This window comes from Heliangelus exortis, chromosome 3 (genome assembly GCF_036169615.1).
Source record: "Heliangelus exortis chromosome 3, bHelExo1.hap1, whole genome shotgun sequence".
Taxonomy (NCBI): Eukaryota; Metazoa; Chordata; class Aves; order Apodiformes; family Trochilidae; genus Heliangelus; species Heliangelus exortis.
Window position 1 is genome coordinate 109,794,143 of NC_092424.1, and position 17,654 is coordinate 109,811,796.

At 38.0% G+C, this 17,654-nt stretch overlaps 1 protein-coding gene across 1 annotated transcript; it reads right to left on the reverse strand.

Annotated features, from left to right (window-relative positions):
- Window positions 1–7,442: 7,442 nt before the first annotated feature.
- Window positions 7,443–15,218, reverse strand: CRISP2 (cysteine rich secretory protein 2). Its single transcript, XM_071742168.1, has 8 exons — window positions 15,146–15,218; window positions 13,295–13,356; window positions 11,573–11,704; window positions 10,174–10,264; window positions 9,499–9,644; window positions 8,853–8,947; window positions 8,144–8,232; window positions 7,443–7,949 (listed from the first exon to the last, which is right to left on the reverse strand). Exons 2-8 carry the CDS (start codon window positions 13,352–13,354, stop codon window positions 7,822–7,824), a joined length of 741 nt encoding a protein of 246 aa, XP_071598269.1. The 5' UTR covers window positions 13,355–13,356; window positions 15,146–15,218; the 3' UTR covers window positions 7,443–7,821.
- Between the last annotated feature and the right edge of the window lie 2,436 nt (window positions 15,219–17,654).

The following is a 17,654-nucleotide window of genomic DNA, read 5'->3' on the forward strand; positions in this document are numbered from 1 at the left end:
AACCTCCTGCTACATGTGGCACTTTCATCATCTATATAAACATCAGCCTTTCAGAGACTGAGCCCAAACATTCTTGGTGGCACAGCAGCAAGGTGCTGGTCAGTGGCAAGTCATGAAATAGTTGGCCTGACCTACAGGAAAATTTGTCAAGGGAGAGAGATAGTAAATATCTGATTTTGATGACTCAATGCATGTTGTAAACTGTGAGCTACACCACAAGTTAAAAACCACCACAAACTGTGTAATTTTTACATGTTTTAGCACTGATCCATAAGTTCTAATCAGTACAACCATGGCACAAGTAACAAATATAGGTAGAACAATCTGTATGTCAAAAATTCCTACAAGAAACTCCCATATTGTTTCTTTTTTCTCGTGTGCAACCAACAGTTGTCTGAATATTAAGCAAAGAGGGATTTCTTTGTTTGTAGCTTGAATGCTGACCAAATGGAAGGAATGATTGTGACCTTCATAATTAATTTATATGGCTGTTTTTCAGTTAACAGGAAGTAGATAATGAATCACTGAATACCCAGCAGTAGTCCTGTGCTATTGAACTGACAAGATGGATTTATTATTTCCTTGCAATGGGCCAAGCACAAGTTCAATGAACTGCAACCCAACCTGTTGTCTAAAATACAACATCCTTTCTGGGACAAGGCAGCACTGGAAATACTACAGTGAACTGAGAGCAAATAAATATGGGCATTTAAGGAAAATTTCAGTGGAAAACTCCAGTCTCTGATGTTCATACCAACCTGTGAAACATAAAAGTATTCATAGCTCATTCAATGACACATTCTTTGGAATGTATGTGCTTTACAGCACCTAAAATATGCTTACCAGAATTAAATAACTGGGAGAAGGCTGGAGAAAAATCTTTTATATTGTTTTATACTGATCTGTCTAGACAGCTCTGCAATGACTCTTACTGTGGGGCAACTGGACTAATCTAAGCTTCAAAGATTTCAGCTTGGTTTATGACATACTAAGGTCAATACTATGTCAAAATGGCCCGTATTGGTGTTGTTTTCCACTCATCCTGATGTTTATTGCTTTCATAGAGGATGGTCCAAGCCCCATTCCATTCTACTTGATGAGCTTTGGAAAAAGCTTTTTGGGCATGACAACTCCTAGCACATACTGAATGTAACCACACAGTCCTGTGCCTGTTATTTAGAGCTAAAGGTAAATATGTAATAAAAATAAACATATCTTAAACCAAGGCTGCTTTAATATCTCCTTGGAGCAGGGTGAGCTCTGAGACTAGAATATACTTGGTACATAAGGAAGGAGAGAGGGTAAAGAGTTTATCTTCCTCCTCTGGGTACAAAAAGTGGGAAATAAAACTCTTTAACCTGCAACACTAATTCTCCACACAATTATAAAGGCATAGAATTCCAGGAAAGGCTGCCAGAGAATCAGCAGCAGCAACAATATTGCCTGCTTTGGGAAACATCACAAGGAGGTGAGTCAAAACCTGATTTTCATTTGGAAAAGCTTGTGAATATAGTGTGTCCAGATTTACCAAACTTTCAGACATGGGATGTTTGCTTCATTTCCTGCCCTTGTCTCAGCTACCCAGATTTTGCCTTGAACCAAGAGATGTCCAGAAGAGTCAGGGCATGTGCACACAAGATGCTTCCACATTTTCATCTGGATCTTGCCAGATCTTAACTGAGTTGCTCTGACATACACTGCTGTCACAACCAATTTCTAAGCTCTTCTTGTTTGCTGGAAGTATTTATGGCTAAAATCTTGTATCATTAGACTTTCACTGCCTTATGACTCAAAGTGGTGAAAACAGAACTTCACTTTCAGTTCCAACTCTAGGTGAGAAGTCTGTATTCACATATCAACAGAGCACCTCTTGTAGATTTATTCATTTTTACCAATTAGTTTTGCATTACTAATGCATTACCCCCTGGACAATTAAAAAGAAGGGGGGGAAAAAAAGCAGTTTTGGCACTTATGGTAAGAAACATCTCCTCACATAAGAAATAGTGACAATTGTGCAGAAACCTCTCCCAAACCCAGTTCTAACTTAGGAGTCTACTTCAGAATTACAGGAGGCATTTTTTTTTTTGCATTATCTTGTTGGATAAAGGAGGAAAGTCTCCTCCACCCCATGGCCAGAACTGCACAGCCAAATCTGAACAAAAGGTGAAACCATTCTTGCTTTGAAATTTTTTTTTTTGTGTAATTTTGGTGCTTCAGTAGTGCTCAGCAACTGTCCCTTCCTCCTCAGTCTTTCAATCCTATGCAAAAATTGCAAGGGCTGCATTTCAACTTTTGCCAAAATAAACAGCTTTTGACTTTGAGGAAAACTGGGGTTATCATATGTGCCTACACAAAGAACTATTAATATCACTACTTAAAAATAGTGTGGTTTAAAATACACTTCCTTTGTTATCTTCTGTATAACTTGCTGGAATACATTTACATTGGGAAAGTACTTTTAAAGGAAGATAGGTAAGTGGTTGTGCATGCCCTAAAATAAAAATTCCTGCATTGAATTAAGAAATTTTAAGAATACTTTTGTTTTATTCAAAATTTATCAAAAAAACAAAAAAAGACTTTAATATGATTTGAGTTTGGCAGTTTGGGTTTTCCTCCTTTACTCCTATCACTTTAGGCAGAAGTTGCAGAAGAGGAGAAAGCAAAAAAGTGTTAATGATGTAAAACGAAAAAGAGAAACGTAATTTCACTTGAAATGGTAATTTCCGTTACTGTGAAAAAAATTCCCAAATCTGATTGTAAACATTTTAAAGAGTCATTTTCTATTCTATGTGCTGAGTGCTGGGTTGCCCATCAGCAGCACAGTGAATAATTAACATGGGCCATTTCCTTGATGTATGCAAGAGCACTTCCATGCCAATTTGTTAGCTCAACTTTTCATAAAAATAGCCTTCAAGACTTTTTATTCACAAAATCATAGAATGGTTTGGGTTGGAAGAGACCTTAAATATCATCAAGATCCAAGCCCCCTGCATGGGCAGGGACATCTCCTACCAGCCCAGGTTGCACAACCTTCAGCCAACCTTAAACACTTCCAGGGATGAGGCATCAACAACCTCCCTAGGCAATTTATCCCTGTGTCTTACTACCCTCATGATGAAGTTTTTTTCTTAGTATCTAACCTAAGTATCCTCTCTTTCAAATTAAAACCATTACCCCTTGTCCTGTCATGGTCCTCTCTGCTGGAAAGCTCCTCCCCAGCTTTTCTCTAGGCACCCTTCATGGACTAGAAAGCCAGTTGATGTAAACACTTTGAAAATATAAAATATGTCTCTCAAATCAGTATTTTTTCTACTCTTTTAAAAATACATCAAACATACAGCCAGAGACCAAGGCCAGCGGACAGTGATAGAACTTCATTGCTCTCTTGTTTTTTCTTTCCTTTTCCTAACAACTCTCTCCCCAGAGTGACTAATTTATGTAAAATCTCTCATCTTGTAAACTTGTTTTTTTTCTTTTAAAGGTGGTGTTACTGTCTCCTTTCCCTGAACTAAATCTTTGTAATTTGCTTAAATCATAAAGCCTGTTATTTTTGTAGATTCCTGTGGCATCTAGGAGTAGAGGCTGATTTTTTCTCACCATCAAAATATAAAATAATAGCTTGGATTGTCACACCACTATAAGGTCACCCCAGAGCCTTTTCTTCTCCAGCTTGAATATCCCAACTCCCTCAGCCTGTCTTTCCTAGCAGAGATATTCCAGCCCTCTAAGCATCTTTGTAGCCCTTCTCTGGACCTTCTCCAACACGTCTAAATGTTATTCTGGGAGCTCCAGAGCCATGTGCAGTATTCCAGGTGCTGGAATTATTGAGGTGGGTATCAGAAGGTCTTTTTTAGTCCTGGGGAACAGCCCCAAGAGCTCAGCAATCAGTCTCTGGACGTTCAGACAGCACCAGAGGGTCAGGGTGGGAGGGAGTTTCATTTCCTCACTTGTATCTCGTGGTGCCCTGTGTCCCCTTGACTTGCAGTTAAACTGAGATATAATTATGCTGGAGGTGTGGCCACCAAAAGCAATATTATAATTAACAGGTCTCAGTGCTTCATAGGCTCAGTGTCCTCAATTAATCTCCCTTGGCTGGATTCTGTCCCTTTATCTCTGCGTTGCAGTCGGTGAGAGTGAGGCATGGAGGTGAAATGTCTTGCCTGGAGCCCAGAGAGGAGGCAGTGGCTGCCAAGTAGGTTCTTAATGAGACAGTCCATGTCCTGTTTTGCATGGTTTAACTCTGGCCCTAACACTCAAAGGAATCCAAGTTTTGGCAGCCTGGCCCAAAAAAACTGGGAGCAGCCCAGGGGTGGGGAGCATCCTCCTCCTGTCCTTGCTCTGATGACCCTTTTCTGCTTGGTCTTGCTCAAGCATCTGGCTACAGTTTGGTTTAGGGGGAATAGTTGCCTATTTTAACAAAAGAACATTTTAAAAATTCTGATGATGTGTTACAGTTTCCAATTCCTATCTTTGGCTGCTTATCCTGTAGTAATTGTTGGTGTGAAATGCTCAGGACACAACTGGGGCAAGATTTATGGAAGTTATTTGCTCTATCATACCAAAAGATGGAGAAAACCTGGGAAAACTTGGGCCTGTGACTCTCAGCAAGACTTGGTGATACTGAAAGTAAAAGATCTCCCCTTTTGCTTGGCCCAGAGGCTGATAACATGACTACTGCCATTTGCCTCATTTTAAATATTAAAAAATGTTCTTTCTTCACAAGCCATAAAGCGGTTTAATTTTGTTCCTAACACTTGTTCAAAACTATGGGTTTGAAGTCCTTGTCATGTCATTTGAACTGCTGAAAAGCTCTTACATCACTCACCACAGATAAGACTTAGACTTGTACCATGGTGGTTGCCCTTATCATCTCTCAGCACATGTGCTTCTTGTCAGTGTCTCTGGAAACAGAATAAAAGTTGTAAGAAACTGTCAGTGTTCGTGGTGTCTCCCCTGAACTACACCCAAAAAGCTGCACAATTCTGTAGATGTAACTTCAGCACATACCAAGAAGAACGTGCTAATACCACAAATGAAAAAAACTTTCACAGCATCAGTATAAATGTTTGTGAAAATACAGTGAGACAATGGAAAAAAAATGCTATTTGACATGCTGGATCTCAGTCAATGCCATATTTTTATGCTTTTACCTCCCCTGTGGATGGAAAACTCATTTTCAGAAGCACCTTTCCACCAACATGAACAACTAAGTGGAGGGGCCCAACATGCCCTTGAGGTTTTTGAAACAGGATCATCCAAGTCAGATTATCATCACACCTTCTATTTCTTCTGTTCCACATCAGTGGGAAGCAGAATCTTTTTAAATCCCCTGGGAAGTAAGAAGGTTAATTCCTGAGTGCTTGCAGTGGCCCAGTGGGATCCATGATGCTCCAGGGTGGCACTTCAGGATGCTGAAAGTCTCTTCCAGCTCCTGCTGTTGCCATGCTCAAAATCTTGATATCCAGAGCACAAAAGTTGGCTCCATGGGGAGGGAGCTCCTCAGAAATCCCTGAAAATAAAATAATTTGACTATTCATTGGCCCATAGAGAGAGTGAGGAAAGAGAAACTGTATAGGAGGAGTTTTAACTCCCATCTCCTTAATTGAAAGCAGAATAAATCTTGGAAAATGTCCTGAGAGTTTTGCAAAATTATGTATCCTCCTGTAAGAGAACTGGCACTTTAGGAATAGTATTTTCTGAGGAAAATAATAGGTTTCTCGGGAAATTTTCACCCAGCTTGGGTTTCTGTTACTCTTTCTGAAAATTTTGCTGTTGTTGCAGGAGCCTTGTCAGAGTCATGATGTTGAAACAGATCCATGCAGGTACAAAATCAAGGCTGTAACTGGTCATTGATATCCTTGAAACCATAAATTGCTTTAATTTGGTGGTATAAATTGTTTTAACATGATAGGAACTTGGAATGAAGCAATGGAGGGGAGGAAACTGCTACCAAATGGTTTCTGTACCTAGTGATTATTTATTTATCCAGGATTAGCTAAGAAATTCTGGGCCAGCAAGTATTAAAATCAGGCTAGGTTGAGCCCAGAACTTTCAGTAAAAAGAGGAGCCCTTTGCAGAGGTAGCAAACTGAAAAAGTGATGCAGCTGGATGGCTGGGTATCTTTCACCCTCTTGTGTTTTTTACCAGAACTGCAGTCCCATGGAGAAAATTATTTTTACTGGTCACAGATAGGAAGGAAGGTGCTAAGTGGGATCAGTCCTGCTCAGGGCTGCTGGATGTGGCTCAAGACCCATGGGACACCAGCACCCACCTTGAGGAGCAGCTGGAGGTTTGGTGGGACACTCCAGTGTGTGGCATCAGGATGCATCACCTGGGAGAAGCATCAGGAGGAAGGGTAGCAAGAAGGAGCTTTTCTCTTCAGTGAGAGGATCTTTTATCTGATGTTTGCTCATTTTCTAAACTCAGCAAAAGTTTGTAATGTGTAAGCATAAAGATCTTCTGTATCTACCTTATGATTAAAGTTAAGAATAATAATAAAATCCCCTTCTTGCTCTCTGCAGCCACCTGAAAGGAGATTGGAGTGGGGTCTCTTCTCCCAAGTAACAAGCAGTAGGACAAGGGGAAATGGTCTCAGGTTGTGCCAGGGGAGGTTTAGATTGGATACAAGAAAAATCTTCCTTGAAAGGATTGTCAGGCCCTGGCACAGGCTGCCCAGGGCAGGGGTGCAGTCACCACCCCTGGAAATATTTAAAAGCTGTGTAGATGTGGAGCTGAGAAACATGTTCTAGTGATGGACTTGGGACTGCTAAGTTAGTAGTTGGACTTGATGATCGTAAAGATCTTTTCCAATCAAAAAATTTCTGTGATTCTATTCCAAAGCCTCAGCTGAACTTAATCCTCTTGGAGAGATCCTAGAGGTGGGCACTGCTCGGAATCAGCACTAAGATGTTTCCTGTGAAGTTTGGAGAAAATCCGATGTTTTGATGGAGATTTCTGAGTATTTGGATCTACTGATTTTTATTGTGGTTGTTTAGTTGTTTATTTGCTTTTAATTATTATTTTGTTTATTTGTTTTATTTTGTTTTGTTATGTTTTCTACATACTGCAATACGAATTACAAGAGAGTGAGGGACTGATTGGGAAGGGATATAGATACCTTTCTTTGCATGAATGCTTTTAAAAACCTTACCATTTTTTGACTGTTAATACCATATTAAAAGAAATTAACATTTATCACCTGTGTACACAGATGTATCAGAAACTTTGTGTGTAGGCCACAGAGTAACAGTTGGTAAATTCAACAGGTGCATCTTATTTTGGCTGTGAAAAAAAAAAAACACCATCACTTTTTGCTTCATCTTTCCTTTCCAGTCTCATCCCCACACACATGAAGTATCAAGGAGCCTTGAAATATCCCCAGGGAATTTTCCAAATAAAATAATGAATTATAAATAACTTCAATGAAAATCTCTGCCGGTGAATTTGTGGTAAATCATGTATTTATTTTGCAGGAATACATTCCATGATAATAAAAGAAAAAATAACAAAAGAAATCTAAGTTGCATTTAACATATTCTGTAAAAAAAACCTAAAATGTTTGAAAAGAAATGAAGTAGCAGAAGGTTCACTGGAAGGAAAATCTTTCAGTAACATATTAGTGTTTTAAGCATCATTCCCACAACATCTAAAATGACATCAGAGGTTATTTTGACTATTTTAGGACTGAAGTAATGGTGAGATATCAGAAAAAAAAGTTGCCTATGAGTCAATCCGAGCTGATGCACTGAGAGTGAATTCACTTCCCAGTGAGCTCTGCTCTTTCCTGTTAAGTAAGGAGCTATGGTGACATGAACCAGGACATTAAATGATTTGAGTGGTGCATCTACAGGAAGCAGGGCACTTCTCCTTCACCAGTGAATGGTTGCAGCCAAACAAGCTTTTCAGATTTCTGCAGTTTGCAAAAGAATCTTGATACTTGCAAGGATTGGCTAAAAAGAGAAAAAAAAAATAGTTAAGTGTTTATTGAAAACCAAGTCTAATATTTCTGCATTTTCAAAAAAAAAATTCCATTTCATCCAGATCAGCAATAAGTAACTGTGAAAAAAGGAAAATGCTACAAAGGAAGAACATCACAATCTGAGGAAGCACAAAGTTTGGGAGGGAGTAGGATACATTCACTTACTGCAAAGCCCTTTGTCACAGTGGCCAGGACAATCTGCACATTTTGGTCCACTTTTGTAAGGTGTAGCAATCTGCATTGGATTATTTCCTCTGAAATTTGAAAGAAATACAACATAAAACAACACCAAAGGGCAGCTCTGAGCCATTTATAAGAATTTATGTCATGAGAGGCGTCTAGAAGTTTTTGGATAAAGTTATTTTCCTAGAGGAGGGACAGTAAGATTTAGAGAAAGAAAATTAACTGTTTATTTGCTTTTGTGTAACATTATCAGTTCTGATTTTCTAAAGGCTTTCAAGTGACTGTTTACAGCTCATAAGGCCATAACCTCAGCAGATGCCTTCTGACGTGCAGCTGTTTCTGATGTGCCCTTTACCCCTCTGAATATTCATTTTCTCCTGGCTTTCACCTGGCCTCTGACTTTCTTCTTTGTGGTCAAAGTTATAGGATTTTATGTTCATATTACTCAACTCTGCCAGAAACAGACTTTTCTTTGCTTGTATGCTAACATTTCTTAATTTCTATTTCAATCTGAAATAAAATATTACTGCTTAGCCTGATGTTCAGCCCAGAGTTGACACTGGCATTTTCAAAATTAGAAATTATTAAAATAAACTCTAATAATCTTATCCTACACATGAGCAATGGACCACAGGAGATGGGATCCAGGATTATTGCATCTCAGAAGAGTAAAAAGGAAGGAGGTACATACGCAGGGCAGTACTGGCAAACATAGAAGTAGTTGAACTGATTCCTAGGACAGTAGGCAACTGCACACCCAATCAGGTAACTGTTGTACCAGATTAGCTGGAGAATAAAAATTAAACCCATTATTTCAGAGTCAGGTATTCTCATCAAGGATCTCACAATATATCAGAACCAGAAGCAATTTTTTTGTTTTGTTTCATTATTTAGCTTTTATTTTTAGAGTTTAGCTGTCAGAAAGAATAAATGGAATAATGAGTTAGCCATGTCCTTCAGTTTAAAAATGCTTTTGAACACAGTTGCTGGCAGGATACTGAAGTTTAAATTAAAATGTTTCAATCATAGATGATTTGTTTTGACATTTCTTTATCAGGTATTTCAATCCACATGTAGAAAATATTTATTGCTAAATAGTAATAAACTTTTTTTACTACAAAATAACACTCTTCTTCTGGATGGCTCTTCCAAAATACTACCTCTATTGCCTCAGAACTAGATGAAAAAATGTTTTAATTTATCATTCATCTTTGTCTCAGAGATGAATGACAGTGATTTTATGACAGTGATTTTTTTTAATCTAATAAGAATCATCTCCCTTAAGTGGACTCCTGTAATTTGAACACATCATTGCTGTTTGTTTCAGTTCTCCATACCTGAGTATAGTTCTCAATATTGACATTTTTTGAAGTTGCTCCATATCCATACTTGAAATTGGAGGACTGACTGTACCAGTTCTGAATTGTGTCAGCCCATGTTCTTGGGTTAGAGGACAGTAAAATATTCTCACCACAAGTGACACCTGAAATAGAAGTAAGGTTGTTGTATTAGGAGAAAATCAAGCTGTAAGGTGGGAGGTAGGACAGAGAGGTACATCTCAAAAAAATCTCTTCAACCAGTTTGCCCTGTGATTTTTAGAAGAGGGCTCTACACATGATCCTCGAAAGCTGCAGGAAAAGTTACCAATTTTGGTGAGATTTCTGTCTACACATTTCACTACAAAATGTGTAGTTTCACAAAAATATTTGTTCTTAGCCATACCAACAGACCTATATTTGCTGTATTGTCTCCGACAGGAACCAAAAGGGGATACTTAAACAAAATTTAAAAATAGGGGAAGTCCAGAGCATGCCTGTCTCTCAACAGGCATGTTCTTCCAACAATTTGTTTTTCAGGGAATTTCTCTGACAAAGATGATGTTTTTTGTGTTTAACAGCCTTCAAAAGTTACCCAGAAGATTAAAAGTTATCCTTATTTCTAGTTCACATGCACAAGGGTCATCTGCAAATTGTTATTAACTGATGAGCTTAGGCTCTGTTTCTGTCGTGTACCATTAATGACTCTCTGATCTCTTGGGCTGATTTTCATCCCACACTTATCTGCCCATTTCTGAGCATTTTTGGCAGCTTTCTCATTCCACACCTGAAAGACACAAAAGAAAAAAAAGCATCCAGGTCACAGAGAATTTAGTGCAAACCCTGAAAAAAAAAAAAATGGGGAATACCTCAGGTGTGGTGAATGCTTCCATGGTCCTCAACAGAAGGCTTTTGGATAAAGTTATTTTCCTAGACAGTCATGTTTTAGTTTCAGATCTTCATAGAATACAAGAACTTTGGTTTTAAATAAGAGGGACAGCAAGAGTTAGAGTTGTGCCACTGCTGGGGAATGGGCACCACATTTCTTCTTCAGCTTTTAAATGCTGCAGAGCAGGTTATTCTGCACAGTATCCAACAGTCCTGATAAACAGGGATTTTATAACACATTATTCCTTTCTTTTAGCTGTGTATCTGAGCTACCTTTGCAGGGTAACTCAGACTCTCTGTGGTTTAAAAGAGATTTTCAGCCCAGGTGCAGCTGAGAGGTAATGATGGACACCAAGTGGACTTAGAACCTGGGGAATGTTTGCAAGTCTCCCTGTGCAGATTTAACCATAAAACATATACCAGCCCATCAGCTTAGGGATAGGGATAACAAAGTCTATCAGGGGAGAATATCAGGGGGAGAGGGATGGGAGCAGTAATGAGTAAAGGAGGCTCAGTTGAGGACAAGTGGTTCTGCAGATCTTTGTCTTTTTTGCCCCCTGACAGAGCAAAATTCAGATGTGTGCTCCTGCTCCTGCTCCTGCTCCACCTTTGCTTCACCTACCCTTTCTTTCATCATGTTTCTTTTCTAAGATAACTGCTGGTACCTAAAGAGTGTTATCCATAATTTAAGATCCATCACTGCCATTTGCACTTTACCCCCTGTTTGGTTTTTTTTTTCCCCAAAAAGTCTTGCAGTGCTTGTCCATTGCAATGAGCAACAATAAGGCAAGAACTTGTGGTTCACTGTGCAGGTTATTTTAGTGTGGGTTTGACAGCAGTAAATATGGTTGGGGCAATCCTGTGATCATGGTTCCCATCAACAAATTAAGCCATGCATGGAACAGTTCCTATGTTGCTTAATTAAGTTTTTCTAAGTGGAGAAATTAAGACATGTTGGCTAGGAGAGAGGTTTTAGATAAGACTTGAAGCCCATCTGAGACTTTTTCAATAATTTTACAAGTGCTTGCAGTATCAAGGTGTGCAAATTAAGAATGAAGACCCAAGAAAAAAGGGATAAAATTCTGTTTTCTTCATCTCAGTCCCAGAGCACCTTTTCTGCCCTCTCTGTTCACTGAGTGTGAGTTCTTCAGGCTACAAACTTCTGCTAATGATGAGGAAAGCAAGTTAATAGCAATGAATAACATACCATTTTCAGCATGTTGCTGGCTGTGGGAAATACAGATCTCCTGATTTCATTGTGCATCTCAAGGATCTGCTTCTGATTTTGAGATTTAGAATAAGGAAGGGAGGGAGTGTTGACTCGTTTAATCTGAAAGGTCTGAAAAAATAATAAGGAAAGTTCCAGTTATCAGAAATTGAATAAGCAAGAGATTATGATTTCCTTGTCAAAGTAAAGCTTACTGGAATTTTCCATATTTCCCTTTATTATTGATTATATTCTTATAATTGCTGATTTTTTATTTATTTATTTTATTCCTTTCTGAACTTGAGCAGCACTTTTCATTAGGATATGTGACCCTAAGTGAAATCTGGAGGTAGGAATTCTACCCTCAGTTGTCCCCAGATGGAATATGGAGAAAACTTAGTTCTGGAACCAAATCTCCAGTCTGGCTTTGACCTCTTGTGTGCAGTAAAAAAGCTCCAAGCTCTTGTCAGTTGTATGTGGATCAGAAATTAGGAGTGTTTTCAGACCATCTTCTAAAATACCAGAGGTCAAGAAAGCAATGGAGGATTCAGACTGTCTCTTACTTAGGGATGTCAAGTCATGAATCCTTGCAGAGAAAAAGAATTGCAGTACTTATGTTGGAGTTTGCAAACTAAAAGAATTCCCCAGAAAACGATTCTTCCTAATTATGTCTAAAAATGAGACATCTCAGTCTAAGTTAGACATCTGCACTTTCTTTCTCATTACTTGAGAGAGCAGAGGTAATTCATTCCTCAAAACCTGAACTCCTTGTTAGGACTGGAAGAAATTTTTTCTACAAGTGCTTCTTTCTCCTTCCTTTGTTTGTAGAGCCTGACAAAGGTCTGGACACCTAATACTTTGATGCTTAAGACAGTGAGATGACTTCTGCTATTGGTGTGATCGCCTTTTATCTAGGGACTGGTTCAGCTTATTTAATTTTAAATACCTATAGCATAGGTATAAATACCTAAAAGTCATCTCAGTTTGCCTTTATGGTCAATGAGGAAAGCATAAAATGAGAGAGACTAAATTCTGATTTACAGAACATAAGCATAAATGAATCCAACTGTTTTGCCTTCAGAGATCTCTTCATTCTTCAACCCTAAGAAGAACAGCCCTGCTGTTCTACATCTTGTTTAACTTAAGACATTTACATTTAAGACAAATCTCAGCCAATTATTTTAAGCTGGTGTTTATACCCATGAAATGGAAACAGGCAGAACACACTTCACCCAAAATTTATTAAAGATATGATTGGCATCCCTGAAGTACTCTTTTTTTTCTTTTTTTTTACCTCATTAATAAGCAGATATTTATAAAAAGCTCATATTTAAGTGCCTACATAGCAGATATCTGCATCTTAATCTACAAGATTAATTAATCTACAAGATTAATTTTCTCTATGGAGAGGTGAGGACTAGAATTGTGATACTTTATTAAACAACTTTATACAAGCTTAAGTTCACATTTTTGGGGACTATGAATTTTTAAAATTAGTCTTGTGAAGTGAAGAATATTTTTACAAGGAGAAGAAATATCTTCATTTAAAAAAAAAATCCCTGGAAAACAAGAGTTCATCTTTAATGTCTTATGCTAACAGGTTAACAATGTTTTCAACCCTGACTTGTAAGGCTCTAGAGATCACTAGACCAGACTATACCATTTAGGATATCTACACAATATGCTCAGATTTGTCTTCTTTGCATAGATGAATGCTCCTACCTGTCCATCAGATTGGTGCAGCAAAGCAACCAGGAAAATGATTGCAGTTAACAGACCCATTTCTGCAGAGAAAAAAGAAAAACAAACAACAAACAACCCAAAATCCATTAGCTTCTGTTTCATAGAGTTTATGGTGTTCTGTGGAATGTCAATAAGATACAAAACTGGTGTGAAGTTAAGGCTGCTGCAGAGAAAATTATTCTTGTTGATGCCTAAAACAGCTGAACGTGCTAAAAGTGAGTCAGTGTGAGGTGATGGTGAATGGGTACAACTACCTTGTACAGGTCAGGGGTAGAAATTCTCCTTGATAGTGAAACTATTTGGATAAGTTCTGTTAAAACCCTTATTATAAAATGACAATATAAACAATCCACCCATCCATCTCAGAAAACTGATTAAATAATCATTTTGATATTCAGTGAGGTAAGAAAGGCTGCTGAGGGTTTTTTCTGTTGGCAGGAACTGAGAGGTGGATTCACAGCTCAAAAAAATTAACAGCAAGTTACCAGGGGCCCAGAAAAATAATTTACATTTTGTTTTTCTTTCACTGAGTAGAATGGATATTTCTTGGTCCTTCAAATGATGACTTGGAGTAGATGGCACTTAGAGCATTGTGCATATCCTGGTTGTTGTTTGACTCCTGAAATTGCCTGTTGATTTTTGATCTTATCTGCCTTTTATTTATGTTGGGTTTATGTTACTGAAGTCAGTGGATTCACTTGGTATTCTATGGGAGTGAATGAAGCTACATTTTTGGTGTCAGGAATTAGTACTTATTTTGAGAAAAATAATGAGAGTAATTAAAAGAATCATTATGGTGGTACAGAAAGTGTGTTAGTTTTCTTCTCAGGTGCTTTGCTGTGACTCTGTCTGCCAGTGTGCAGCAGTTCTGATATTTTCATCTTCACTAAGAAGCAAGTTCTGTCCATTCTGGTCTCTAACAGGTTAGAAGAACAAGTAGGAAAATCTGCTTGAAGACTGGACATTATGGCAAATTTCATTGAATGAAACAACAATCAAAAAACCCCTAAAGCCCCTACCATGAAAATCTAAAGCTAAAAAGTTAGAAGCAAAGCTGCATTTGAAAAATAATTTGAAAAATACAGTCCAGGCTTTTTGTGTTTAGTGTTGGTGCTTTACTCCTCAGCTGAGCCTTTTTCCTATCAGATGATAAAGCTTTCAACTTTATACCGAGCTTGAAAGTTGATATGAGTGGAAATATTTGTCCTTTCTGTTACTTTCATAGATTTTTTCCTACCTTCTCTGAATTTACATCTTCTATTTTCATTTAAAAAAAAAAATCATTCTGCATTAAGAAAATGCAAACTACCTACTTACAGCATACTATAAGATAAAATAGACATTTCAGTAGCACTTATACCTGAAAGCGTGGACAGATAGTTAAAATTTCTAGGTGCCAAAATTCTGACTTCAGTTGTAGTGCTATATTCTACCAATGATCATCTGGAATAAATTCAACATAAAAAAAATTCAAATGACATTACAAAAAACATTTCCTATGACTGACCACCTTCATGCAAAATGGGTTAATATATGTTCACATTTGAAGAATGAAACCTGTGAGTCAAAATATTTTTTTGCTCTAAAGAAAGATGAGAATTAGACTTCACTGAAGCCATTTCTCACACACACACAGGTGGAAGTTGTGCTTTAAAAACAGAAGATACAATTTATCATTAAATTGTTCCTCTGGGATTATGATAAGAAAACATTTTCTTTTAACAATCACATTTGGTAAAACTTAGATATTAACCACATTAGGCTTTGTAGCACAGTCAATACTCTATAGATAAAATCTCTAATATTGAAATTAAATTCTGCATACGTTACCTTTGTCCAGCCAGAATCTTTCTGTATTTTAGAAAGAGTTACAGGAGTGAGAGACTCTCCTCACTAGGGTTATGTATATATATATATGTGTGTGTGTGTGTCCCTCCTCTTTCCTTGTCAATATTTATTGCTGATAAATGACATCAGCATTAGGGCTGCATATTTTAGAAGAAAGAAGTTTTCTAGAGGAACAGGTGAATGAAAATTAACCAGTTCAGTTTCATTGTTTTCTTCTGTTTGTTTGTTTCATTTTGGTTTTTTTTCCTTGTCTCCGGGGCAAGAAAAGAGAGAAGATAAAAAATCCTTTTGCAGCACTTCAATTTTGCCAAAATGCCTGTAGGCTGCTCAGGAAGCTGTGGGGCTGATGTTCACAGAAGTTTAGGAGCTGTTGCTTTTCTGGCTCTGGCAAAAGAATGGGAAAAAATATTTTGAGGCAGAGACATAAGTCAGCAACTTCCTTCTTCCAAGTGGTCTCTGGCCTTCCATCTGCTAAAAAAAATTATATTGTATTATCTCACTCAAGCCAAAAGGCACCAGGCATTATTGTACACACAGTTTACTCCATGTGCTACTCACAAGTAACCTACTTGTAGAAGGCTACAGACCTGCCCAGCTTCCCTTTTCAGTCTGAAGGGAAGCATTGCACTGATTTGCTTTCTTGCCCCAGTGCAGCATCTCTGAGTTCATCTTTTCTTTTTGCAGGATCTTTGCTTTCACTCATTTCTAAGGTAATAGCACAGAGTCAGCTTGGATAGGTCAATGATGCTCAAGTGTTTTCTATTTAAACACAACCTTTCTTCCTTCCTTCCATGCTGCCTGTTGACCTTCTGAAGGCCTGATACATCTGCACATCTCCTGTCTCCTTCCTTGAAGTTTCTCATCTTTGCTCTTGCTGTCCTGCCTTGCACACTAAGCACCATTTTCATTATGCTGGGTGGAGGTTACAGCCCACAGGATAACTCAATATTATTTCATATTATTTTATTATTTCATTCCCATTTTCTGCAGTATTTCTGCAGCTCTCTGCTGTTGCCAGCATTTTAGTATCAGATTCTAATTCCTTTCTAAACCAGCTGGGCTTGTTCTTTATTTGTAGAGCAGGCAGCATTATGGGAAGTCACTTGTGATAAAGCCTCCTGTATCCTTCTATACTCTGAGATAAGGGTGAAGGTATTTTTTTTATTTGATGTGCTAGAGCAACTTTGATGAGACCAGGGTTATCAGCATCAGAAAATCTGATAAACTGCCTACCATAGTTGTTCAGACTGTATCTCTATTGGCTATGAGGGGAGGCAATCCAGAACTTCCAGACACTCAATACCCTGGAAGAAGAGGCTTCCTACTCCAGGGAAGGAGGTTGTGGAGTCTCCTTCCCTGGAGACATTCAAACCCCACCTGGATGCCTTCCTCTGTGACCTGCTGTAGGTGACCAGCTCTGTCAGGGGTTTTAGACTGGATCTTTCAAGGTCCTTTCCAACCCATTCCTTTCCCATTCCTTTCCCATTTCCATTTCCACCCCATTCCTTTCCATCCTTTCCAACTTTCTGTGATTTCTGTGATTTCTGTAAAACTGTTCCTAACTTACTCCATCCATCCTACTTGGTAATTTTCATAAATTTGCCAACCACCTGAGCTTTGTTTGAATTGTTAAAATGAAATAACTCCACTGTAAGTATTTAGTTAAAGGGTGACACACCTGCTTAAATAGAGAAATCAATTTGTTCTATAAAGATATGCTACAGTTCATGGTCTGTGAGTAAAATAATTGAGAAGAAAACAAAGATTAATAAAACTGGCATCCGGGACCATGGTACAAAGAACAATTTAGTGTATCAATACCTACTTCCTCATGGGGATTACCTGAAGGGGTGGTGTAATTTCTTTTTTTTTCTAAACTAATTCCACAGGTTCAGCAAATGTATGTATTTTTAAAGAGAAAGCTATGAAAAATTCTTTAAAAATATATATATAAGCTTGTGAGATATGACTGTGGAAGTCTTTCTTCCAGCTCTTATATAAACTTGAACTGATTTCAGCTCAAGCAATGAAGGCAAAATTCAACTTTCTTCAGTTCTTAAGTTTCACTTAACTTACTGACAGATTAACTAGTGCCTCTGATTGCAATTAGATCTGTGTTTTTTGATGGTTCAGTCTTTGCACAGATATTTTTACCACCTCTCTGGGAAACCTGTTTCAGTGTTTCACGACCCTCCTTATAATTTCTCCCAATATCTAGTCTGAATCTCCCCATTTTCTTTCTAAAATCATTACCCCTTGTGCTATCACAATAGGCCCAGCTAAAAAGTTTGTCCCCATCTTTATTGTAAGCCCCGTTTAAGTAATGAAAGCCTGAAAAGGTCTTACTCTTTCTCATCCTACCATTCAAAAGCTATTGTTAAAGTAGAAACCATAAAACTGCAAAAATAATTATTTTTGTTGGGTAGAAGTCATTTGCATGAAAAATGGATCAACAGATTATTCTTACTAAAAATCACACTTTTACTATGTG